The 27,757-nt window shown below is 40.7% G+C and overlaps 1 protein-coding gene and 1 non-coding gene across 3 annotated transcripts; both read right to left on the bottom strand.

The window, feature by feature from the left end:
• Positions 1-472: 472 nt before the first annotated feature.
• Trnan-guu lies at positions 473-546 on the bottom strand. The gene has a single exon. It is a non-coding gene; the product is annotated as a tRNA-Asn (tRNA).
• A 3,919-nt stretch (positions 547-4,465) lies between these two features.
• On the bottom strand, positions 4,466-27,358 carry LOC117300103 (leucine-rich repeat and immunoglobulin-like domain-containing nogo receptor-interacting protein 1). 2 transcript variants are annotated; one of them, XM_033783796.1, is made up of 2 exons: positions 26,910-27,358; positions 4,466-6,986 (listed from the first exon to the last, which is right to left on the bottom strand). In XM_033783796.1, exon 2 carries the CDS (start codon positions 6,964-6,966, stop codon positions 4,534-4,536), a length of 2,433 nt encoding a protein of 810 aa, XP_033639687.1. In that variant the 5' UTR covers positions 6,967-6,986; positions 26,910-27,358; the 3' UTR covers positions 4,466-4,533. The 2 variants fall into 2 exon arrangements, with proteins under 2 accessions (XP_033639687.1, XP_033639688.1); XM_033783797.1 differs by lacking the exon at positions 26,910-27,358 and adding an exon at positions 17,311-17,383.
• Positions 27,359-27,757: the final 399 nt, after the last annotated feature.

The raw sequence follows: 27,757 nt of genomic DNA on the forward strand, positions 1-27,757 counted from the left end.
TAGCAATTAATTAAAGTTGGTTGAAATGTCACTATTTAATAGGTCCAAGAGTCACACCAGAAAGTTGACTGGCAATCTGCAAGAAGAAAAAGTGGTTTTACAGGAACAAATTACTGTGTTTAGTAAAACTGACATGTGACAACTATGGATTTGTAATTGGTCCTCATTATTATGGTTCTGTATAAATTTTAAAGTATAATTCTTCCTTGTTTCATGATAAAACTTGTCTTGGTTTATGGCATGGTCGATTTAAAGAAGAAACCAAACCCGGAAAATGCCATTTTTAAATTCAGCTGTTCAGGCCTATACAAAACTTTTATAATAATTCTATAAGAAAGTAAAAGAAATTAAAATGAATGAAGAGTGAAGAAGAAAAAAAAAGAAAAGATACATCAGCCAAATCAATCTAATTTTCTTTTAGCAGTCTACACAATGTTTTATTTTAAATGTAAAAAAAAAAAAAAAATTGAGTCGTCCCCGGGTGGGCTTGAACCACCAACCTTTCGGTTAACAGCCGAACGCGCTAACCGATTGCGCCACGGAGACCTCGACGGTGAGGGCGTATTTGTTACATTATATACCTAACGCTATATCTCCGGTGATTCATATTGTCACGTAGTGGGAATGGAGCATGTGTAGGATGCATGCATGACTGAACATTACAGGATGCTGTGGATGGATCAATGATTGTGAGGTTCGAAAGCCACTGAGAGACTGTATACTAGTTGGACAGTATAAAATTAGTTATGGAAATTTTTTTGTTTGTAAATGCCCCATATCCTAAGTCTGTGTATGAGTATTCTGGAAGTGCAGAGATTCCAAACAATTCCTAAATCTGGCCCCAATAAATATTTTCATCTTACTGTTTTCTTCATCTTTAGCTTGGCTTTAAGCCTTCAAGATTTGCATGAAAATAAATTAACAAACAAATATATAAATTAATACAAATTTACAAATAAACCTTTTATGCGCTAGTGTTGTAAAGCCTCCCATCATTACGAATGTCTTCCTCTTAGGTTTTCTTGAGTCAGCAGACTCAGACCGCATCCCCTGGATCATAGAGCAACTTACCTGCCCTATTCCCCGCCACTAGCCAAGAGGCTATTTTGTAAACCCACCTGCTAATTGATTGCTGACGCCCCCAAAACAGCGGGTCCTTGCTCTATGGTGTCCCCAGCCCTGAACTAAATAGCAATGACCTCTTAAAGGGAAAGTACACGTTTGGTAATTACTCAAAACAAATACTAACTTCAAAACTGACTTGGTAACGCATTATAGAGTAGTATAAAACATTGTGAGAAACGGCTCCCTCTGAAGTAGCATAGATTTTACTAAAAATAATAAAAGACTTCTAGACAGAAGTCTTTTATTCCTATCTGAAAGCACACAAATTCGTCCAACAAGGGTGTTTTTTTCTCTCATCATTTTCTCGCAACTTCGATGACCAATAATTTAGCTCAAATTTTCACAGGCTTGTTATTTTATGCTTATGTTGGGATACTAAAGTGAGAAGACAGTCTTTAGTGACAACTACCAAACGTGTACCTTCCCGATCCCGCCTTTAACTGGCTTTTGCTCTATTTGGTACCCCAAAAATTTGAACATTCAGTGAAAAAAAATGACGATTGTCATCGTTTCCGCTACTAACGTTTTCTTAGCCCCCCCCCCCCCTTTGGTCAAGACTATAGTTGCGCGTTGCTCCAGGGACGACACAAAATAAATGGGGCGCCTTTTATGTTGGGCCGATGTTGATGTGGGGTTTCCTCCTCGATCGGGTTGGTTCGCATCAAAAAGCTACGCCCCGTTCTCAAACTTTGGTCAGAATTGACCAAGATTGACCCCAATTTCGGTTCCCGCGAGGGCCTGACCCATTTCCGGGTAACCGAAATCCGTGTCAATATGAGCCAGAATATTAGATCAAAATCAATTTTTTAATAATACCTCCGAGTCGGCCTGACCCAGCAATGGGTTCCCCTCGATGGGACCCGCATTCCGGGTCAATCTGACTCAGGAGTTGTTAGATGTTCACATTCATTAACACAATCTCACTGGAATCATGATTCTGTTTACTGCTTTTTGTTTATTTTATTGTTTTTACATGACAAGCATCTTTCCATTCAATATGAGTTACTTTCTGACAAAACAAAGAGATACAAAACTTATTTCAGAGCACTTTTAATCATAAGCAATGTTATCAGTTATGTTATTTCTTATCAGTTATGTTTTTATTGTCATAGTTCGTCAGTCGCCTGCACGGCAGACGAACACAAGTAAAGCTTTCCCTATCCTATCACGTTTTGTGCTATTCTCCGAATCCAAAGCGGGTCAAAATAGAGGCCTTCTTTACGAAAACAAAATTGATCGAAGTCCAAAACCCATGTATACAGTTTTTATGCCAAAATGTATTACTAAAGGTGGTCCATTATACACACAGTGCATGCACCTATTTTGGAGTGGTAGCAGGTCCATTTCCTGATCGCGCTGTTGTCTTATGAAAATAGGTTCACAGCAGAAGATGATCCAAAGTGTTATATAAAAAGGGAGTTACATAATGAGTCAAAAGTATAAAAATGCTACACATTCTCGGGTAAAACATAATCCAGTAAAAGAATGCCCAGGTAAGATTAAACATGCTATGTCAGATTTTTGGCCGATTTGACCCCAACATTTTTATTTAAAATTCAATAGGTATTTTGATGGGGGTCGAGAAAGTTAAACAAGCTTTCATTTGAGCCATTGCTTGAAAAAAGTCCGCCAATTATTAGTAGTAGTGAAATAAAGTGCTCAAAATAAGTTTTTGTCGGGATCCCAACAATAATATAATCGTGACCAATTCTTATGTGTTTTCACTAAAAAGCTATTTTTTAATGTTTGGGGCCAAAAATCTGACATAGCATCTTTAATATCATCTCTACAATATAGGCCGCCTATCTTACAGGTTCACAAGAGTGACCCCTTTAAAGAGAACATAAACTCAAGGTTTTACCCAGTCAGCTGTAACTTAAACTTGTGGCCAACAGGTCGCATCAAAGCTGCAGTTCATCGGCACTTTGCGAGACCGGCCCAACAACGAAAGTTTTAGCTCAAACGGGCTTTGGATCAAATCACGAAACTGAGTACATGTACATTCCTGTTTTTATTGTTTTCAAACTAGGACCGATTTCAGACTTGGTTGCGAGGTCGTTAATTGAATAAAAACCTCAATACAAATTTCTCAAAAACTTGTAGCATTTCAGGGGGGGGGGAAATAAAATTGAAGTTTTTCATCATGACCATCGTTATACTATTTAAGTTTATGTGGAATCCTTAATTTATTGCCAACATTTTGCCAAACCTTTAAGAAGTTTGCCGGAAAATTAACTTCGTATAACCCACTAACTTGACTCTTTCCGAAAGAAGCTGGAGAAAATAATGTTACAGTTTAAAGCAATAATGTTAATGACCTAAATAATTAAGCAGTTTTACTTCCACGATTGTTTTAAAAGTTTGTACATATATTTACATATTATTTACATATGTGAGTGAAAACTTTACATATTGTACAGGCTGGAATGTGAATGGTATTTTTTCACTTGACTGATGCCTGAACTCAACCTTAAGCAAAATACCTAATCAGTGAAATTTGGGGTTCCTTTGGTCTGCGGCCTACGCTTCGGGTTCCAGCTATGGATCACCCGCCTGATAGAAGCGCGCCCCGTACCGAAATCACAGTAGACTTGGCAAAGCCGGAGCCAACAAAAGCCGAATCCTCAGCCGAAATGGACTGAACCTTAAGTCGTTAATATTGCGATTATGATTTGTATTGTAACATGAAACTGTTAGCAAATTACGAGTGCACAAGATTGGTCTTACCAATTTTGTGATCGTCCCATTGACTTGTTTAAAAGTTGAGTTTGAAACGGCGGCCATCTTTAGGAAATTAGCTGGATTGTGTGCAAACAAAAACCAGTTAATTTAAAATAGTGAGCCCGCCAAAAAACCAAATGGCTGCTCTTTAAAACAAATATCCCTAAAATGATCCATGCGAATTTTCATCACAGCCCCGCTAAATTTGCCCAGTTTTACACAAAAAAGTAGACTGTTCATAGTTGATACCTAATAGTTAAAGGCAGTGGACACTATTGGTAATTACTCCAAATAATTATAAGTATAAAACCTTTCTTGGTGTCAATTAATGGGGAGAGGTTGATGGTATAAAACATTGTAAGAAACAGCTCCCTCTGAAGTGCCATAGTTTTCGAGAAAGAAGTAATTTTCCACGAATTTGATTTCTGAGACCTCAGATTTAGAACTTGAGGTCTCGAAATTAACCATCTAAACGCACACAACTTCGTGTGACAAGGGCCAGTGTTTTCTTCTTTCATCATTATCTCGCAACTTTGATGACCGATTGAGCTCAAATTTTCACAGGTAATTTATTTTATGCATATGATGAGATTAACTAACTGTGAAGGCTAGTCTTTGACAATTACCAATAGTGTCCACTGTCTTTAACCTCACCATGCAGTGATCATAACTGTCCATAGTTTATTTTCAACTTAAGTCCATGTATATTCTACTACTGTCTGTGCTTACACCTCTACCGTCGGTATTTGGAAGTCTTCGAACCTGTTTTCTTGGTATAGTATGGGGACTTGGTGCTCTCTCATCCTTACCAGTACATAGCGCTGTGTAGTTAGAGTCATTTACAACCACGTCCGCATTGATATACGTGTGTTGAGAATCACTAGGTCCGGGGATAGGTTTACGCCCACGTTTGTTTAACATTGTCTGCCGTCCGGGGAAGCCTTCCGGTCCCACAATGCTCTCTGTGATGACGTAACGATTATCCTGCTCGAAGCTGCTGCTAGTGCTGACCGAATCGTCGCTCCCGCTCAGCGAACTCGGACGCATGTAGACGCCTTCGCTTAGCATCTGGCTGTAAGGCAAGGGGGCTCGAGCGCGTGTGGGGACGATGTTGCGAGACAGTCGTTTGTTCTTGAGTGACCTTAGGTTCAAAGATCGGCTGATGAACTTTGGGATAAGACGATGATACCATGACCAGAATAACAAGACACAAAGCAAACAGGTCAGGAAGAAAGTGATAAATATAGCAATAATGACCTTTCCGGGATTGTAATCACAGACCGTGTGGTTTGGGGGCAGGTCTTCCTCATTCGAATCTGGTAGTCTTGGGTTCGAATCCAACACTCGGTCTTCGTCTTGTCGAGGTGTCTCAGTAGTGGGTAACGGTGTGACTCCTCCAGAGGGCGATTCTGGAGTTGTTTTGATCTCGACCGCTTGAGTTGTTGGTCTTAGCATTGTGGTGGTCCGGACAGGGGGGCCAGTGATGCCAATTACTGGTGTGAAAATGACACTTGTGGCGACAGTAGCAGCTGGTGGGTTGGGATTTGCTTGGATCTTCAACTGTACCGGAGCGGTCACTGTTCCGGCCGGATTAGAACCAACGCATGTAAACAGACCCGTATCTGACATCGTAGCTCGGATTATCATCAAAGGACCGTCATCCGAGACGAGGTATCGTCCGGACCGAACATCCGGGATAAGTCTCTGGTTGCTGGGTGATCTCCAAGTGATTGTTGGTGATGGGAACCCACCGGATCCACTGCACTCCAGGGTGATGTTCTGACCCTCTGTTACCCCGACGGTAGCAGCCCGGACCCGGACGGTCGGAGGGGTACAAGAGAGCCCTCCTGCAGGGACCATTGTTAGACGGGTACCGCTGAGTAAAATGGGAACATCACATGTTGGGAGATCGAGGGGACGGTGGGCTCTACCCTGATTGATAAACCACCGTCTGAGGAATTTCAGACGGCAATCGCATATTAAGGGATTCTTGGTGAGGAGCAGACGGTTAAGTAGAGGGAGGGAAACAATCATATCCTGGGTCATAGTTGAAAGGTTATTGGCGGTCAGGTCGAGGATGGTGAGTGACCTGCTCGCAGGAAGTGGCGGGAAAACTTTCAGTTGGTTGTTGCCTAGATACAGAGCACGCAATCGCGTTAGGGTTGCAAAATGAGTTCCTGACAGCGATGTCAAAAGGTTGTTTTGAAGAAATAATCTTTCCATGTAAACCAGTTTGCTGAAGACATTTATCGGGAGTGTCTTCAAGGAGTTAAAGGAGAGGTACATGTCAGTTACAGATCTCAATCCACTCAGTCCTTCGGGTTCGATGGTATCAATAAAGTTACTGGCTAGGATAAGTTCTTTAATCCGTCCACAATGAGAAAAAGAATTATTCCTAATCCGTTGTATATTGGAATCGGTTATTTCAAGGTCACCGAGCATGCGCATACCGCTCAGATCGGGTAAGTTGACGAACCGGTTCCCATCAAGGTCCAGTTCGATTAGGTTGTCCAATCCGTTCAGAAATCGATTATTGGTTCTCAGTTGGTTCTCTTGCAGCATGAGCCGTCTGAGGTTAATCAATTGGCTAAACACGGAAGCAGGCAGAGTTACCAGCCGGTTACCAGCGATGTTTAATTCCTGCATCTGTGTTAATCCGTTAAACGCGTTGGCGTGTATAGACACGATGCTGTTTCCCTGTAGATAAAGAGCCTGGATACTCAGCAGTCCGCTAAAGGTCGCCATTCCCAATTGGGTAATCCTATTAAAACTTAGAGTGAGAGTCGTCAGCGTTTTCATGGAACCGAACGCATGATCCTCTATAACTGAGATTAAGTTGTTGTTGAGGTCTAGGGATTTGAGTCTTAAATAACCCGCAAGCATACTCCTCGGTAGACGTTGGATGGCGTTTTGACCCATGTCCATGTTGATAGCCTGATTGAAGGACAGTGGTAGACACTTCAACTGGCGGCCATTACAGTCAGCGAATGCAATATCAGCTGTATACGCGCACGTTGTCGCAACACACGGTTGGGTGAACGATTGGGTGAACGCAACAACGGTAAGACTTAGAAGTGACGTCACTATGACGAGTAGATGAAGCTGTCTTGGATACGTCATGATGATGTGTTGAGAGCAAACTGCGGAAACAAAAACGAAGAACATAAGTTATTATTGTAATATTATTATAAGAAAAAAGATGCTCATTCATTGTGCGACGAGGGTCAGTAATGCTCGGCCCTTCCATAAATGACAAAACAGCCGAACAAAAATGTTCTTTTGCCAAAAAGGAAAGACAAACAATATCACACTGTTTTGTAAGCAGACACTTGTGCTTAACAACGAAAGTTATCCATCATTTAATGATTAGATACAAGCTTGTCTGACCCAATCACATAATTGAAATAATAGTTGCTAAGCAGAAATCACGATGCTAAGCACCTTTATAACCGTTTGAAGACTGAGATTTGAGCAGCTAAACGCCTCCTCTAATAAATCAGCTATATACAACTATTTTTTGACAGTGTATGTCCAAGAGGTTTTGAGTATAGGATAATGACACTATTTATAGACCACTATTTAAATAATATGTCCTAAAATAATTATCCACGAGCGCAATGCATGTTTACGGACATTAACAATTTACGGGTAGTAGATTTGTCCATTACTCGGCAAAAAAATTAAGTTGCGTTGTGCGGTGGGAGCACTCCCAGAGGGATGTGGTTTCACTCAACACGATGTACGTTGATGTATTAACAAGGGGTTAAGAAGTGATCTCAATGATGTAGCTATTAAACCTACGAGGAGTGCCTCAAGAGTTGTCAGTTTTGATTCTGTTATGTTGTGATGGGTGGGTGACGGTTTGTGAGTTAGTCTTGGTTCCAATACCTTCACATGAATTATTTCCCAGCCTTGCTACGGCGGAAGTCTTCGGCCCTTTTCGAAACCACGGCTTCGGCTTTGGATCCGGCTTCAGGCTCCGTCCTCTCGTCTGAGACCATGAGCACGGTCGCAAAGCACGTGCAATGATGTCAAAACAACCGCGGGGCCAAGCTAGCCTGAGCTGACTCCAAAGCCGAAGTCGTGGTTTCGAAAAGGGCCTATTTTGGGTTCGATTTCCAGCTTCAGACAGTCGTCACTACGAAATGAAATCAAGAAGAATAGCACGCCTTCTGTCAGGTTATTTACGTTGGCATTACGAGTATGAGATAGTGACGTCTTGAACCAAGACTAGTTTTGAGCCTGGGTGTTGGTCTAGTGCCGGGTGAACTAACAATACAGGAACGCGGGGATCTCCAGGGACCTTTGAGTACACGTGGTTCTGATTTCTCATGTGATTTGAAAATTAAATGACGGTAAAACGAGGGAAATTACATCTGACTCGTCAATGTCATAATTGTGTGCTTTATGATTTTATCGGTGGGTATCTTGGTGCGTCTGCCCTCGAGGTCGTTTATTTTTGAAAAGTTGCACAATAAATATGTATATGCCCTCAATGTGAAATCAATATTGATGATGATAAAAACATAGAATGGTGGGAAAAAAATTGTTTTTGTCCCATTTAAGAGAACTTGACAAGCTTAAAAGGTCTTCCCATCAACACGTCTTGGCAGTTCTTCCGTCAAGTCACGGCTGAAAAGGATCACAAGTTCATTATTTTTAGACGAGACCTTTTGAAGCGGATCCAAGGAAAGGATGCACGGTACATCTTTAAGACAAGTGTCTTACACGCCTTTCACCTCTTAGGCGGACGTCATTACTTATGGCTATTAACACGATTATGAATGAGAGATATGAAACTACTTTTCAAGATTAATGACCGACAAAAACAGTTACGTAAATCATGGCAAGTGTTGCCAACACTTCCACAGCCCCTCAGATTTGAGTTAGAATACCTCTTTTAGAGTACGGTGACACGTATAAAAAGCTCTCTGTATGACACCAGGAACCTACACAGGAAAATAATCAGAATCATGCTGTGGCGAAGGACATTAATTTTACCAGCTTTGCACACAATATTCAGGAGAATAAACTGTTTTTACATTCTATTGTACGGTACAGAACACTAGCACAAAACGGCAAACAATCGACAAAATTAAAACAACAACAAAAATCAAAAGAGCAACAACAACAACAGTAAAAAAAAACATTTAAAAAAACCATCACCAGATCAAAAAACAACAACAATAAAAACAACAATAACATCACAAACAGTAACATAATCATCATTAGCAACAACAACAACAACAACTTGAACAACAACACCAACAAATTAATGTTTAGCTTACGGATGGGTGCCCCACTTTCGCTTATAATAATACACCGTCTTTCCCAATCACCACATTACCTAATGGCTTCAACGCCGCATAACATCAACATATCAACCGAACTATATAAGTTCCGCAACTAAATACCGACCCATATCAGATCAAACACTATACACAGAAAACTTACGTCACAACGTAAAAGACGATCACCAGCAGACTTTTAGCAAACTCGCCAACTTCATCCAACCCGATCTCAGCCGTCGTACTATTATTCCAACCACACGAGACAACTCAAAATGCCGCACTAAAACACCCACACCTTGACTCTCACAGAATATAACTCTATCAATGATAATGACCCTAGAAGCCTAGAAAGTGGTCAAGCGGATGACCTCACTAATTATGCTAATTTCCTCTGTCCTTAGTTGTCTGTTGTGGGATGTTATTGGAAGACAACAACATTAAGTACCCCTAATTGAGTTATTACGCGAGCTATTCGTCCGAGTTTACGACAGTATGGGAGGTTATTGACGGGGCAGTCGATCCCGCTATGGGGTAAGTGTCTCAAGTTTGCAATCAATTATCTTGAAAACAATTTGAATTTGATGTGCGTGTTCAAGTTTAAGAACAGGAATGTGTACGGGGCTTATCAAGACAAGTTGATTACCGTTTAAATGTTTACATTAAAAGACGAGCACAACTTTACAGAACAAATGCTTAGCGTCTTCAAACGTCCAAGTATGGTACTCGTTTCGCTGGTGAAATCGTTTCATTAGTGTGCCTATAATAACAATGATGTAGAACACTTAGCGCCGGTATCCGCCTAAAGAAGCCGCTCATGGCGTTTAAGGAGAGAAATACAAATTATGACTGAGGATTGTAAAAGTATGCATGTTTGATGAGGTGAGATTTTAAGTTTGTCTTGAATGTTGTGATGAATGGAGATGATTTGACAGTCAGTGGGAGTTAAATCCACATCCGGGCTGATGCTACAGAACAAGACCTGTTGCCCCCCCCCCCAAAAAAAAGGTGAAAGTTCTGGGCTGATGAAGAGTACACGGACAAACAATCCTTCCATTGGCTTTTGATGAGTACTTTTCTGTCTGCGTGAAAAGTACGAGTACCAAAAGGTACCCACATGGATGAGGAAGATCGGGACACTTGTATTAATGGTTGAGGACAAAATAGTTGGTAGAAACGGCACATTAATCTGAGGGTCACAGGTTCCAGAACTGCTCCATATATGTACAATAGGTCATGTGATAAGACATCGACAGCCCCTCATCTATAAGCAGCGTATTGATACCTCTCGTCGCAAGGCATCCTGGAAGAGAAAAACAAAATGGCGCGTCGAGATCGTACACCATTGGGAACGAGGTTGCCACATCGGCAATTACTACCTTATTTATTATCATAGGTTTACATCTGGATCACACTTTCTGACCGGGTCATAATATGACCTCAAAATAATAACTATCTGGGTCACCTCGCTCAATTAACACATATGAAAAAGAAACTTCCACCATTCCAAAATAGTTAACAAGAACTGCACTTTTGTAATTTGTCATAACACACATATCGATTCCTTTTGGCAAGATGGCGCCAAAACGGGAAAGACATATCTTAACGCATGGAATCAGTTCCTTGGGGACACTGTTGGGTTGACCTGAGAAAAGGGTTGACACTGCCAATGCGAAGGTTAAGATAACTTTGAGGTGCCTCAATTGGAGGGTGCCGTGACTAACCACCCGAAGATTTGGGGAGGTTTGTATGCTTTGCCACTTTCTTCGAGTGAAGATGGATGGAGTAAAGTGTATGATTAGCGGCCTGTAATCCCGTCCGTTATGGACCCTTAATTCAGTCAGTCAATGGCAGACATCAAGGACCGGGTGGTCTCATGTAAGACATTGAGGGGTGAGAAATTGAAGGGTAGAGTCCCTTGACATTGGGGCGTTTGATCCCAGGAAGTTCAGTGATGCTTTCTTCAAGACAGGATGAGGGGGTACATCTTCAAATTATTGGAAGTCGTGTACCCTCGCTCGCCATACTCAATTTCTTCGTCAAAACAACTTTTTCCTAACTGCGGAAGTTTGCCACAAGTTAAAGAAGTTGAACTTATTTCAGGTAAACCCACACAATCAGGTGGGAATTGATCAATACCCAAACCACATAGTGCACCGACGAACAGATACCACTGCGCTAACTCTACCACCCGACCACGTGTTCTCATAAACATCACAATGGCGTTAGAACTGAAATATTATTTAAGCCGTCATATTCCTTTCTAATGCCTTAAGCCTTGGACTTGATCTAACGGATAACCACCAACAACTGTCTGGCGACACATCTGGTTATTTCCAGAAGATTCTTTTCGTTTTAACGAATTCTATTTATTTATCTCTCCTAATTAAAAACAACAACAACAAACAAGTGGGAGATTGTGAACACTTGCGATGGGCGTTGTTTGAGTGATGGCAAGGAGCCAACTAATGTAAAGTCGCTGCTGAACACGTTGTGAAGTAAAGCAAAACAAAACGGGTCACCAATGAAATGGCTTGCAATGGTTACAGCAAATAGCTTGTGACTATGTCCGCAATGCTTAGCAAAAAAACTCTTAGAGGACTTTTGCTATAAACAGGTATTTGGAACTGGCCCAGACAATTTCTTAAAATAAACTGATGATTCAGAAATTATGTGGTTTTAAGTTCTATTCTTATGCCATGATGATGAGCCTTGCCCATGGTCATTTGGCGATCTGGACAAACATGCAATGTGTTGTCTCTTGTAGGATGACTAATGTACTCCACACAATTCCAATGCGGTTTCCCACAAAAACAAAATCATTACACATAATGCCTGAGCCGTTTTAAAACACGTTTGATTGATTATATACTGCCAATAACAAATCGTGTTTGAAGGTAACAGACTTGACAAGTTTCGTTGGTATTTGAAAGTTTGGGTTTGTTAATGTACAACTTAACAGGATGAAACGAAGGGCGTGTGATGGGAACAACAGGATTGAAATGTTTCAACATACGGTACACGCGACAGTATGGGATTACGGGAGTGCCCTTTTGGGAGTTTTTTACACAAAATGAACAATGAACCACAACAGGGAATTTTACACCCAACCAAGACCCCACAAGGGAATTGTTGTAGAAAAGGGAATAATGGAACCACAACAGCAGGACCCACAAACCAGATCCGTAAGCGTTTTTATGGAATATATTATAGCGCACAATCATGTCCACCAATAAGGTATATTCATGCTTAATGTGTTTATACGCCAGAAACTTTAAAGACAGAACGGTTTATGCATCACCTTAAAAGTGTTGACAAGGAAAACTGCATTGGTGTTTATCCCTTCGCCGTGTCCGACACTCATTGTTTTATCACATTCATCTTGAAGTGACAAAGAAGGCTCAATCAAGTTGTATGGTCAATCAGTCCTTCCTTAATTCCCCGTCTTGTGTTGTCATGTTTTGTTGTGTCTTAATTACTATCGTTTCTCACCCAGTTGTTGCATCTTGTCTTGGGCACCTGCTCTCTCCCTAAGATACCCTCTAAAGACCTTCCGACAGACACCCTGAGGAAAGTGACGTTAACTACCCCTGACTTTATTGCGCCAACAGCCGTGGATGAAAGATGGTCTTCGGACTTACTGGAGGAAAGGAGATGGCTGGGGCTTCCTTTAAAGGAGAGGGACAGACCCCTTGGGTGTCATCCCTGAGGGGTAAATATTGCTCTGAAACTCTTAAGAGCGTGAAATTGGGGAAACTAAACCAGCGGATGTTATTCTCACTTAGGTCCGATTCATAATTGTTTTCGTATGATTTGGACAAAGTGTACAATGAAACTACGATCGGGTTAATTGTTCTTTACTTGGGCATGATTCATTGTACCAGCAACCACTTGGGATCTTTAAAAAAAAAATGCATCTGTTTTTAAGAAAGGATCCCAAAAAATTGAGTTTTACTTTGATGATAAACACATTTAAGTGTTTTATGTAATAGTATATAAATGTATACTTTTTATGAGCTAGGTCTGGGAGTTGAGGGTACATCTTTTTGATGACAGGTTTTTGTTTTATTTTTGCCCTTCCCTGGTAGGCCTGTGCTTGTTTTATTGTTAGTCCGAATAATAGATATAAAAAAACATAAGTGGAGAAGTCTTCCGAAAAAGAAAACAAAATCTACTTGGCGGTAGTAGAATATGCCTATAATTACACCATGCAGAGTTCAATTAATACTTTACAGGCCTATAATTATGTAGCAAGACAAGTTATTTAAAGAAGTTCAAGATCTACCTAGCAAGTAGAGATGTTGTTATACAGCATACCAAACATACATTGATACCTCACCATGCAATGCCTCAAATCCCACATTGAAAATGCCTAGCTCTACTATCTTATGTCAATTTCTGTACACGTCAAACCTAAGAGTAAGGACAGAAAAACCCATTCATGTGCAGGGAAACGGTAAAAAAAAAAAAAGTTTTTTTTACTTTTATTTTGATGGCAAACACATTGAAAATGTCTAGATCTTACTATTTTGTGTCCATTTTTGTACGTCAAACCCATTCCTACAGCGAAAAGATTATTATTAAAAACAGAGTGTACTGTGGTCAAAATAATCTAAATTTTACTCAGGCCCCTATTCGTAATAGGTCAAGCAACCACAATCAGTGCCCGAATCTTAACCACATCACTCCACAATTATTAGAAACTAAAAATCCTGGGACATTTCATGGTCTGTCGGGCAATTGCAGTAATTTCCAGAGGGGTCTCCATGGGTATGCTGGGGGCAACACACAAATTTGATATGACCTCTTGATTGAGGCCATTGAGTTTTAAGTAGCCCGGATGTACCTCTGGCTGTTTGGGGTTCGTGATGAGAGAGGTGCCGTGGTGGTGGCTGCAAGGATTTGACGAAAAGGGGATTATATCCAATACGAAGCAGGGGGTGGTATATAGGGAGGAGTGGCAGGTAAGGCGTGACAGGGAAGGGGTAGCAGGGAAGGGTAGCAGAGAGGGGGTTGCAGGGGCAACAGGGAGGTGGTGGCAGGGAAGGGGTTGCAGGGAAGGGTAGCAGAGAGGGGGTTGCAGGGGCAACAGGGAGGTGGTGGCAGGGAAGGGGTTGCAGGGAAGGGTAGCAGAGAGGGGGTTGCAGGGGCTGTGAGATGAGAAGGGGCACAAGTGGTGCACTAAGCGGGAGTTTAGAGGGGCATTTGTGGGTCACAAGTATTTCCTGTGGGGAACAATTTTCGGCATGAATCTAAATTTAAGAACTTTCTCCTCGATCTTGCGACTGACCTACATTCATACCATAAGTCAACTTAAAGCAACTTTAGGTAGGGACAGTAAATTCATTTGTGTGATGTTTATGCATTTAGAATTTCTTTTCAGCTCACTTTATTATACAGATATACGTGATGTTCAAATTACAAGCTTACAATTTGCTGAACTGAACGCGCATAGTTATTCTAACATGCACGACTCGAAAAAAAAAATCGAATATTTTCAATGACCGTTTTCCTTGTGACTTGCTTCAGGTTAATTTTGTTGATTTTATCTCGCCCATAAAATAGATTTTGATCAAAACGTAGCGACTGAATTTGACCCCCTGTACGATTTTTGAAGCCCCACCCAGCCAACAACAAAATTCTGCACGGTCACTGGCAATAGCGTTATCTCTAACTTGAAGTCGGAAGACATTAAATTTCTAGCAGACGCATCGAGGAAATATCAAAGACAGGAGCAATGTCAAGTACTTCCACCATGTGCAAGACGCGTGTCTGAGTAAACTTAAAGGAATGGGGTCGATTTTACATAGCACTAAGATTCATCGTATGATGAGTTGTCAGTATCGACATATTGCTTTGTATTGTGACATCACACTTATAACTAAGCAACTATACGATTGATTTACAGTTAAGATCGTAGGTCTTTGTGAAACAGGCCCCTGGGACACATTTGGTAATTGTCAAAGACCAGTCTTATCACGTGGTGTATCCCAACATGTATAAAATAACAAACCTGTGGAAACTTGCGCTCATTTGGTAATCGAAGTGGCAAGACAATAATGAAAGAAAGAACATTTTTGTTGTACAATATTTGTGTGCTTTCAGATGCCTAATATAAGGCTTCAGGTCTAAATTCATAATATTCTTTCAGTGAGAAACTACTTCTTTCTCGAAAAATACGTCACTTCAGAGGGAGCCGTTTCGCACAATGTTTTATACTATCAACAGCTCTCCATTGCTCGTTACCAAGATGGCTTTTCCATGCCAATAATTATTTTGAGTAATGGCCAATCGTGTCCAGTGCCTTTAAATGTATATTTTATCCACTCTACCGATCTATACTTTGAGATGAGAGTACGTGGTTGATGGATGTGTGATTGATCGTTCGCTCCCTCCGGAAGCGACCACGTGGGTTGTACACGTGTAGCAATGTTTGAAGCTTTTAAAATTGGCGCACACTCAGCAAACGTTGGTATTCGTTGTACTAACCTATGTGAATATCAAACTAAAGACACTGGACACAAGTCTTCTCACTTGGTGTATCTCAACATATGCATAAAATAACACACCTGTGAATATTTGAGCTCAATAAATTGGTCGTCGAAGTTGCGAGAGAATAATGGAAGAATAAAAGGCACTTGTTGCACAAGTTGTGTGCTTTAAGAGGCTTATACTATCAACAGCTTTTAGGTTTTATGCTAACATATATTTTGAGTAATTACCAAAAATGTACAGTTCCTTTAAACTATCTAAGTATGTGAGAGTTAATGACACAACAGTGTTGGTAGAGTTCATGAGACAAAATTGCACCCCAAATAGACCATAGGAAAATCCTTTTCTTACGGAAAGCAAATTATGTAAATATAAAACCTTGCTAGAAATCACCATTCTGTTGACATAAATATATTTAGCACTAGCAAACCGCAATTTATGATTCATCATCTTCATATGGTATTTACCAAGATGTTATTATTTTCCTTTAAGGTCACGACACAAGAAGGTGGGCTCGTAACGTGTCCTGACTGGATATGACAAAGCTACGCACGTTGCATCAGTACATGTCCCTATGGGCCGGATAACCACCAGAAGAAATGTATTTATATCCCAAGTCCGTCCTGAAATAAACGCCGTGTGCCAGTTTTTACTGTGCCGAAGACAGGAGGGGGCAAACAAACAATTACGTTCAAACTCGAACCATGTTTCTGGTCTGAATCTACACTAAGTATATTTTGTTATAACACCGACACCTTTTTAGGTCCATCGGGTTTCCCTTTGCGGAACCAACGCCCAAAATAACGCAACTAATTGTTATCTGAATGAAAGTTTATTTGTTAACATAAAAACTCATTTATGGTAACGAGAGCTGTTGATAGAATAACACATTGTAAGAAACGGCTCCCACTGAAGTAACGTAGTTTTTGAAAAAGAGGTAATTTCTCACTCAAATAATAAAAGACTACAGCTGAACCCTTTTAATATGCATCTGAAAGCACACAAAGTAATGCAACAAGGTTTTTTTTTCTTCTTTTATTATTCTCTTGCAAATTCAATGACCAATTGAGCCCAAATGTTTCAAAGATTTGTTATTTTGATGCATACTGTTGGGATGCACCCAGTGAGAATACTGGTACCTTTGACAATTACCAAAGGTGTAAAGTGCCTTTAATAAACTTGTGTCTCACTACATGTATAGAAAACTTTTCTGTATGGTCTCACCAAAAACACTCTTCAGTTACGTGTTGCTCAGACCTCACACAGCATTCAAGACGGCCACGAACACAAACCAAAATTTCACGAAATACAGGTTCAATTTCACCGTTTAATTGAGGTGCCTGACTATTCTCCCGCCAAGTATAAGAAGACATATATTGAAAGGACAAGACACTAGCTCTGAACTTTTGACTCTGACAGTGAATTTGTTTGGGTGGGACTCATGTCCTTTGGACCACTTGGCCAAAAAAGGTCGTGTCTTCCTTCATCGTGCACCCCTCTCACCCCTAATGAGTATCCTGGTCATGGTCATGGGCTTCCCTTCCCCTTGCCGGACCATATCTAAACGAAACACGTGGTGCTATCTTCGTCGATGCCACCTTCCCGCCTCACCAATTCCACCTGTTTTCTTAAACCATTTTGTGAGCTTTAACGGTTCACCGCTGTCTCTAAGTATCATACTCACATTATCTGTGATGCCATCCAACATATCATATGCCAATACACAAGTATGTAATATCCTCCACGGATGCAGGCTTTTAACCTATTTACGCCACTGAGGAAGAAATGGAATGTGTGTAAGAACGCTTTGAAAACGTCTGGGTATCAGACACTGACTAGTCAAGCAACGGCCTCGCAATGTCCTTTATGTAATGGGTACAATGGATGGGTCGGAAATTAGTCGGAATTGTTTTAGTTATGTTGCCGTTTGTGTAGTGAACTTATTCCCCAGGCTAATAATATCAAAGCCTGGAACGTCTTGCTATGACCAGGCCTGATACTCCACGGGGGCAACGGATTCAAGAACATCCGTTGACCCTGGTAATTATTGCCCGGTTGCCCCGTTAAAATGTTCAAACAGAAATTTACAATTTCCTAACAGAGGTTCCCTTTACCAAAGAGAAAACGCCTCGGTGTCCTTGCTCTTAAGTTAGACTTGACTCAAGTCCAAATCCCGTGCCATCGCCAGAAAACTATTGTTTAGTGATGCTCTGCATGCATCCCCAACCTGTTCCACATTCTCGGGACCACATTTTGACGGCAAGCGCCGCAAATGCTTAGGACATCTCACACGAGAACGGGACTTGAATCAAGTCTACCTTGCTCTTTAAGAACGAGGCCTGTTTTGACCTTGTTTACCTTGATGACCAAATTCTACGACCGTATATAGAGCAGTCCCATTTGAGGTCATGCGCATGCTTACCAGATCACTTTCACAATTGCTCTGGTGGAAGAGTTATTGGCATGTATGGGACACCTTACATTTTGTCTGGCATCCCGATCCACACAGACTTCGTTTTGTACCATAGAGCTACGGTTGTAGCTGTTGATACCTTAGTCGGTGCGTAAAGTTTCTTGTACTGTTTCTCTTTAAAAATAATTATTGATTAAAAAAGGTGAATTCTACATTCCGCAAGTTTGGCTTCATTGTTTGGATGTGAATCTTCCAAGCTAATGTGTTTACAGGGACACTGTACTTTTGTTGAGGTTGAGGTCCTCCCATGAAGAATAACACATCCAAACCGAATATCATTATGATTGGGTATTCGAAAACTTACTATTAAGCAGCATCGATTCTTTGAGACTTGACAGTTTGTTAGTTTAGATGATTTTCACATCAAGGGAACTCAGCAAACTCCCACAAGGGATATATAAACACCAAGCTGACAACAGCCAATCTCTCTCATACAAACATTGGTTTAACGTCTATGATTATGAATATTGCACAAATCAAGAAATTTCATATGAAGAATCGATTCTAATTTGATTTGAGAAGCAAAGGTGGCTGTCGCTACAATCGAAATCGTGACTGACTCCATCCGGGGATTGGGGTGAGGGGATATCATGATCCACGGAAAGAGACTTATTTACATGGCCGTGGTTGACTGACAAACCTACAGGTACTTGATGATGAGTCAACAAGTCATGAAGAAAGAGGTGGACTTCCAGGTCCGGACCTCCGACAAAATGTAGCAATGCTGGACAATATTAAACAAGGGAACCTGGGGTCGATTTCACAAGAATAGTCCTAACTTAGGACTTTTCTTAGAACTCTTTAGAAGGTATTAAAAACTGAAGGCTAGTCCTAAGTTAGGACGAGTTACTCGTCCTATAAGATTAGTCTTAACTTTTTGTGACATCTACCACTGGACACTTTAGACATTTTTTTGTCTGTTCACTTGAGGTCGATTTTGTAAAATTTCACAACCTTGCTACAATTTAGCAAGGGACCGGTGCTAAATTACTCTCTTGTGAAAGGGGCTCAAGTGTCCGGAGCAGCAGCTCTAAACAAAGTGGACGATATACGAGGAAAAAAAGCGGGTTGAGGAAGTATGGATGGAGGATGGAAGATGTCCGAAGGATTGGGTTGTTACTGTAAACTAGGTGAGGATCAGAGGACGGTTAAGGAAGGTGACGGTGATAGAAGTTTGCTTTAGGATAGGGACTGATTGAAGTGAGAAAGAGTCGCTCGACAGTGAGCTATAGTTAACAATAAAACATTCTTATTCTCAGCATTGGGTCCCTGGATTGGATTTTTCTTACAATCGTTTTTCTTAGAAAAAAACACTTTCCCGCCAAATTGCAGCTGTTTTCAAACAGCCATGTGGTCGATTAAGGGATGCGAGCTTGTTACATGAGTAGGGCGAGCTTCATTCACTCAATTTCCAAAACTTCCCCTAATCTCAAATGAAATATTGACGCCCGAAGATCGCTAGAAAGTCGAATAACTTCCTGTGACGTCAAAATAAGGTTTACCAATGCCACAATGCTAAGCTGAGCATGCTGTGTGGAAAGTTGAAGATAAGGTTTTGGTTTTAGGTCTTATAATGAAAAGCGTATACGTAGCAGTTTTGCCAACAGGGCTGATGCTGTACCTTATCTTGGTTCAAGAGAGTAAACAAAGAAGTAGCAGTAGCTCAGGCTGTCCTTACCAGTGTTGTGCCTAACCATTGATTGAAAAAGAAGACACATGCGACCAATGTTGTATCTTGTCTCAAACAGACACTAGGACGAGAAATAGGTTGGCCAGTGCTGTACCTTATATTGATGCAAAGAGAGTAAGCATACAAGTAGCAGCAGCATAGCCAGTTATTACAATTTTGTACCTAACCATTGATTTAAGGAGAACACAAGTGTTATATAAACTCTTGTCTCAAAGAGAAACTACTAAGGGGAGTAAGTTTTAGCTTATGTTGTACCTTAAACTCGGTCTGGGCGGGAGGGCACATCTTTTTTTATGACAGTTTTTTTTATACTTTTGCCCTTACCTCGACGGCCTGTGCTTGTTTTATTGTTTAGAATTAAAATAAATAAATCAAATGAAATAAATTGATGCAAAGCGAGTAAGAACATGCGTACCAGCAGCTTATAGCCAGTGTCACTTATTCTGTAAATTAATGAAATAATATTTATGCGCCAGAATTGCATGTCAAGATTTTGTAATAAAAGGACTTAATATAAATTAAATATACATCGTGACTCCTTTTTTATTCTCAACAATTTTACTTAAAGACAAACAAACTTCACAGAGCAGGTTCTTCAGTAGTCTGGTTTCCGGAAATCAAATCAAGAACTTGACTCATATTTCTATAATCCAATTACATCGAGTCGCTTCTACAGCAGGCGTAGTTATTATAGAGTACATCCCACTACGGTGTCTACCCAACGTCTCAAGAATCTCAATCTGCATGTAAGTTTCACCTGTAGTTATCAGTCAAGACAAGCAAGATACCCCTTACGGTAGGGTGACTGAAACCAAATGTTTCTTGGCTGGACATTTTTCTTTAGTTTTGTGAGCACAACTTGTGGCAATAACAGAATGAATAACTACCAGGAAACCGGAAGAACTGTTTAGGTTTGGATGTGGGAGGAAAACCCTTAGGTAAGACATAAACAATCAGGTAGAGAAAAAACCTAATCCATGTGCAAGGTTTCGGTCTGGGGTGGGATAAGAACCGGGGTCTACAGACAAAAGTAAAAGGCTTGGATACGTAGCCATCTTGATCCCCTTCAACCAACCTTCTCAAAGATAAGACATGTATGGTGGAAGAAATGTTTAGGTTTGAACGTGGGAGAAAAAAACCCTTGGGGAAAACATGAACAATCAGGTATAGGGACTGAACACCCGCAATTCATATACACGACTTCGGTCTGGGGTGAGATTAGAGTTGGGGTGTACTCTACAGACAGAAGTGAAGGACATGTTTATGGTGGATTTATTTACCCGCTTCCTTCGTCTTGTCAACACCAGTTGTTATCTGTTTTCACACTATAGACGGCACTTGTGCGTCTAGTAGCTTAAAATTGACACCATGGGTGTTGGCCATAGACACAAACAAGATTTTCAATGTACATCATAAGTGTAAAGGTCATAGTACCAGTTTCTGCCAATTTTACACTGCTGTCATTTCAACAACCTTAGTAACCTATTAAAGGCTTACATCGTTCGCCATTTTTTTTCGAACAAAATGCCAGACAATTTGCAGTTCTAAAAACTTACGATCTACTGCGACGGATCAATCATCGGTCCATTAAAATTCATCTCTTAAAATGAAGACTCTTCCTGAGACAGTGGTCAGATTACCAAGGAGTATAGGGGATCTAGGCTCCCATGAGGAGGGAAGATTGACCCAAGATGATGAGAAAAGACTTAAATTGAGTTCCTTTCTTGGAGAAGACTTAAAATGAGTTCCTTCTCTAAAGCACTCCATGACAGAGTTAGATTATGTCTTAACATTGGTACCGACAACTAAGATGGGCCACAGTGGTCTGATGATGATCCCTTTCCAAATATAATTATCATATGAGCAAAAAATCTGACTTGAACTTCCGAGGATTTAGCTCAGGGCAGAATGTCATAATCCCCACCAAGAAAAAAAGTTCTCAACTATCAAATCTGTGTCAGGGTTCAGAGTTGTGGGCTATCAATAATTTACATTGCAGCAACTACATTGCTTTGTAAAACAGTTAATGGCCCGACGTTTCGACAAAGGCTAAAGGCCTTACCTAGCCTTAATGAAAGACTCTGCTTGGGTCGAAACGTCAGGATATTTACTTCTGTTTGCATTTATACCATAGGTACTTTGGGTTGATAAGCAGTTTGCAACAGCTAACTCTATTTTCTACTATGCTTATAGTAAACAGGTTTGAGGTACTGCACGATGAGTTGTTTGAGGTAAAGACAAAAATAAGCCATCGCTCCATCATAAATTAATCTTTTTAATTTGTAATCATTGAGTACTTCCGAACTGTGTTTTTATCATTTGAAAAGAAAAATATTATAGTTAGCAGCTTGAAAACTTTACTACCTAACAGTGACAATGCAAAACCCATGGGATATTCATCTAAAACAACATCATTGGCGAAGGAAGGCCTTTTCAAACCGCCATGGGCGATATTTTGCCAGAGTTAAATCGCGTACGTTTCAGCCATAGGGGCTTGTTCCTTTACTCTTTAAATTAGTCAAAAGCAAAATGATTATTCAGTTTTGAAAATCAGACATGTGGGGCCTCCGGGTTATTGGTGATATGATATTTTGGAGTGGTGAAAGGTGTTTTTCCTGAACTGTATAATGATGGATTAGTCTTGTGTCGTAACGTTATATGACCAGTTAATATCATGTCTTTGAGCATAAATGTTGTCAACATGATATTCAAATAATCTTATGATTCACGAGGAAGAGTCTAAACCAAGTGTTATATAAAACGGATTTGAAACTTTGTAATTGCATAGTGGAGGAGAGGTTTGCACGGTGCTGCGTATAGCAATAGGCCGTACTTACGTATTGAACGAAGACTATACTGGAACGATTATGTCTTTATGTAAACCGTAACTCGGGGCAACTGGGGCACTCGATGCCAAGTTTGCAAAATAGGCAGGAAACTTACTTGTTGGGTTAATCTGGTTCAATTTTATTTGAACACCCGAAACATGCCAAGTTTTCTATTAAAATGCACTTGGGGGAATTACTCAGGTATTTGGATTACTTGTATAGTTTCCCGTGAGTAAACGTACAAGAACTTGAGTTTTATATGTTGAAGGGGGGAATGAGTTTATCACAACATGTACATGTTGTTACTAGCCAAAGTTGTTGTCTCCTTCCCTGGACATTCGGGTTGGCGTATACAAAGCCCTTTCACACGACAGCTATTTAGCAGGGGTCCCTTGCTTTATTCTACCGTGGTTGTGAAAGTTTACGAATTGCACTTCGTGTGAAAGGACAGAAATGTTTAGACTGCCCAAAGTCCCACATGTGAAATCTTGTCAAATATTGCTACATTTTGTCAGAGTTCCGAAACTAAGACAAAATCTTCCGCCATAGTGAAAGTTTTGACTGCTGACGTAGGCCCTACGCGAAATCACTCTGTGTTGGAAACCTATAGTGATTTCTTCTCTGTTTCCACCTCTAAACCCTGGTTCGAATCCCGACTGGATCCTTGCATGTGGATTGGATTTGCAGTCCCTATAATACTTTACTGTTTGGCTTTCACCTATTTGGGGTTTACGTCCCACCATATTGAACTGACATTTCCTCATCATCTTCTTTCAAACAAGCCTTCTTGTTACAGTGTCAGTTGTTCATTTTGAGGACCCTTGTTTTGTATTACCAGAATACCGGTAGTAATAATTTAAAAACAAGTTATAACAATTGGCTGATTGTGAAAACTGCCAAGATTGACGCCATAAAACCAACTGAGTGCCTCGATTTATTAGTCAGGTCCCCTTTTCATAATGCTGCATGTTTGGTACCTGGAGTAATCTACACACTGGTTTAATAGGGCCTTTTCCAAACACCGGCTTTGCAGCTCCGTCGTCACTTTTGGAGTATGTGCATTTGAACGGTGTTTCCAACATCAAACAGAGCCTTGAGCCAAAGACAGAGCCGAGGTTTGGAAAATGCCGATATAATTTACCGACTCGTTACACACAGTCCAAGCAACTCTTTCATATTAGCCAATGGCAATTGAAAAACTGCATAAACTCACGAAGTCACTTTAAACCAGTTTAACCTTATACAAAAAGTCATGGTTCGTGGTCACCTTAAGCCAGTTTAACGCACACACGGTCCTTGGCCTTAACCAGTTTAACCATGGAGGAAGGAAGGTTTAACCGCCCAGATCGTCTGCGGTTAAGCACCTTAAACAAGTCTCACCACACAGGGTCCGTGGTTGGTTAAACCATGGAGGGTTACACCAACTGTACCCAAAAGAAGACCACAGTTTAAACTCACTGGCGTAACTATTCACGAACGAAATTTGGCTAGATAAGAACACTCAAAATCGTCTAAACTTACTCAACAGGATAACAACATTTCAGAGGTGATGCAAACTTTTCTTCATCACTCTATTAATGGCCTGTAAAGAACGTCGATTTTGACGTTTGCAACAGGTATCTATTTAGAAGACCATCAAAATGGCGCCTCCTAAAACTCAACACATCCGGCGGTGAAATCAAAATAATGTCACTCCGCTTGAACGACTTAACTGTGGATCGGGAAACAAAAAAGGCTATTTCTTACTGGATTAACCTTTAACAGAAAATGAGACAAAATAAGAGATTTCTGAACAACCTTTAGTATAGGCCATCCTTCCTCACCTTCACATTTCCCCTGAGCCAGGTGACGCCCCTTTGGCTGACACAAAAGCATTCGAACAAACAGATGACGTAAAACGACAGATGCCAAAACAACCTATAGTTGACTCTTTGCTCGCTCAGCAAATCAATCACAACAGAACCAAGTCCATTCTTCACCTGATACAATTGCCTCCATGCCCCCTTGTTCATTGCCTTGGAGCCTTGAAATGCCCCAGTATAAATATACAATGTCCTCATAGGGTGTCATTTACCAAAGAGAAAATGCCTCTTTGTGTCCTTACTCTTTCATAAACATAGCACGTACAACAAGCCCGATCCTTTCTAGAGACACCGAAACCGCCCTCCAACCAAAACCGCATTCCAACGCACGAGAGCCCTTCAGTTTGCAAAATGTTTTCAACATCGAAGAGCTTTGAATTGTACTTTTTGAGTATCATAAAATTAACAGGTGACATAAAATGACAGATTTTAGAAAACAGCCTATACTGTGGCAGAAACACCGAGACGAACCCTTCTCTTGGCGATAAGTGGACTTGGTTCTTTTTACGTGCATTTCACAGCGGACCAACAGCTTTACGTCCCATCCGAAGGACGAAGCAATGGTGGTTAAGTTTCTAACAACAAGACCGGGACTCGAACCCACACTCTGCTGATCAGAAACACCAGAGCTTGGGACCAAAGCCAAACCAACAAACAAAATGTCTTCATCATCCTCACTACATCATTCTTTATAAAACAAAAAAACATCGTGTTAAAACCACAAGCCTCCCCGATACACAAACAGTTTCGAACCCACCATCCCAAATGGTTCTTGAATATAATGTCTATAAATAGATTGGATGGCTTCACAACAAATGACCAAACAAAACAGGGTAAATCAATGACGTACATTTCGTATATATCACAATGACCAAACGAAAGGGGTAAAACACCATTGACGTACATTTTGTATAAAATCCCCGATGTGCGGTTTTGCGGGCGAAGTCGCGTCCGTGACCGTCCATTACGCCCGTCCTATGGGGGAAAGGAAATATAAATTTTATATTTTCCTTCCTCCATGGTCCTTTATTGCCCACCTCTGCAATTCATCCCCTATCGCGACGTCACCACACAATGTTAAGTTATTTCCTAAACTAAATGCCATTGTCGCTTTGGTTAATGGAATGAAGATGCTACTATTGTATTCTAATATTGGGTGTTTGAAGACACGCCCTATTGTCTTATTGACCCAGTTTACATATAATGAAAGACAATGGATAGCCATGATGTTTACGCGGTGGCTCTAGACACTACGTCACAAAACTAACCCATGGTAATTACATTATCACGACCCGCAGATTGAGAGAATAAAAACAAAATCTTTTTGTTTTTGACAAAAAAGAAATGGTGTTGGACAACAGCTTTCTTGTTGTTCAGATGATCTTCCCGTCAATGGAACTCGGCAAACTCCCACAAGGGGGTATAAACACCAAGCTGGCAACACCAGTGTTTCTCATACTACAAATTTTGTTTCAACGTCTATGATTATGAGCACCACAAAATCAAGAAATTGTGATTCAGTAACTAGACGACAATGCTTATCTCGTCATTGTGAAATCAGCGGTTAATTGAGGTTATTAGATTACAAACACCAATATAGCAAAACAAAAAGCTGTTTTCTCAGTCATGTAAAACTAAAAGGAGCACAAAAATAACTTATTGAAGTTCTTTCCGGTTGTTGTTTACTAAAACATAAAACGGTGTGACCTTTAAAACAAAGAGCTTCTTCCCAAAATGGAAATGTTTCTTTGGGGCTCCATTCAATGACAGGTTACAATCACATTCCTTAGACACGCCTTTAGCAGCTCAAGCTCCCACATCCAGTTTCAGTCAAGACAATTTAAAAACTTTTTTTAGCAATAACCCAGATTTGTTGAACTTAATAAAACAGCACCAGAGGCCTACTCTTTTGTGTTGTTTTTGCGTCTGGTTCCACGTCCCAAAAGATTCAAATGGGAAAAACAAAGGAAATGTTTCATGTTGCCCAACTAGCGGATTTCCCAGATTTTCTTTCATCCGTCTTGAGTTATCAATCAGACGTTGTCTTAAGATTGATATTATGTTCTCACTGGACACCTGTCTGTCTTCAAGAAATTGTTCAGCGTCTTCTAAGAGATTATTCAGGTGTAGCAGTTTGCATTGGTTTCGATCAGATTCACATGCAGGTAATCAATATAATATTGAACATCCCAAAAGAAAAATGTCAAACATAATTTTCTAGAGAATTCATAACATTCAACAACTGCCCCCATTTGAGTGTTACGGCTGCTCTCCTATCGAACATAAATACTTTTTCATTCGTTATTATGAAATAAAATAGTAAATGGGATAAGTTCCTTTTTGTAAAAATTACTGAAAAAAATGGTGGCAGGATATGAAAAGTTTTCCACTTTCACTTTCAAAACTGTGTTTGTTAATGATTGTACTCACCAATTTAAACTCTGCAGTCCTCTGACAGAAAAAGTTAGTCCAAAATCGGCACAGCGATGGAAAAACTGGAGAAGCTGCAACAAGGAAAAGCTCTCCCCCGACAGTTTTGACAAATCAACCCACGGACTATCTCTTCCAAGAATGGAGAGAGAGTCACTCGCTGATTGGAACTGTAAATATCCACATGGATTATAGACGGGTACCGATGCACGTTTCAGTTGAACAAAATATCCCGTTGGTGAGTGAAAATAAGCCCGGAATTGCACCCCAAGGTTACCTTACGAGCCGTGGTGGCTCCAGCAGCGTGCTTGCGTGACTTCAATCCCCCGTACTTTGTGAGCTCTCGACCCCCCAACACACCTCGCCTGTGACGTCTGGGAGCCCGGTGCATGCGGGAAACTTGTAGTCAAGTTGACTATGGGTTTCTTTAGCAGGTCTTAATGCTGGAAATGTCATGGGTATAGAGGAACAGAGACAGTTCTAGGGGGTAGGGCGGAGCCGTGGTGCTCAGAGGGTGATTAGAGGAGGGGGAAATGTTTGTGACTCACCGGGTAAAACGTGCTGTGGCAGACTCTCTCAACGTATATAGCTCGTACTTCAACAACAAGTTTCTTCGCACTGTTTTGAACATCACTCACAAACCATCAAAAGTCAACCCTAAAATATCACCTCCTCACTGCAAACTGGTGATGCAGTTCTGGGACTACATTTAGATTCCACCTCTGCATGCACGACCCAAAATATGTATGCACACCCCTGATACCACGAAATAAAATGAAACTAGAAGACAAGTTGCTCCATGCGTTAATCTAGACAGTGATGCCTAGTGCTTTATTTGGTTATTATTA

This window comes from Asterias rubens, chromosome 15 (genome assembly GCF_902459465.1).
Source record: "Asterias rubens chromosome 15, eAstRub1.3, whole genome shotgun sequence".
NCBI lineage: Eukaryota > Metazoa > Echinodermata > Asteroidea > Forcipulatida > Asteriidae > Asterias > Asterias rubens.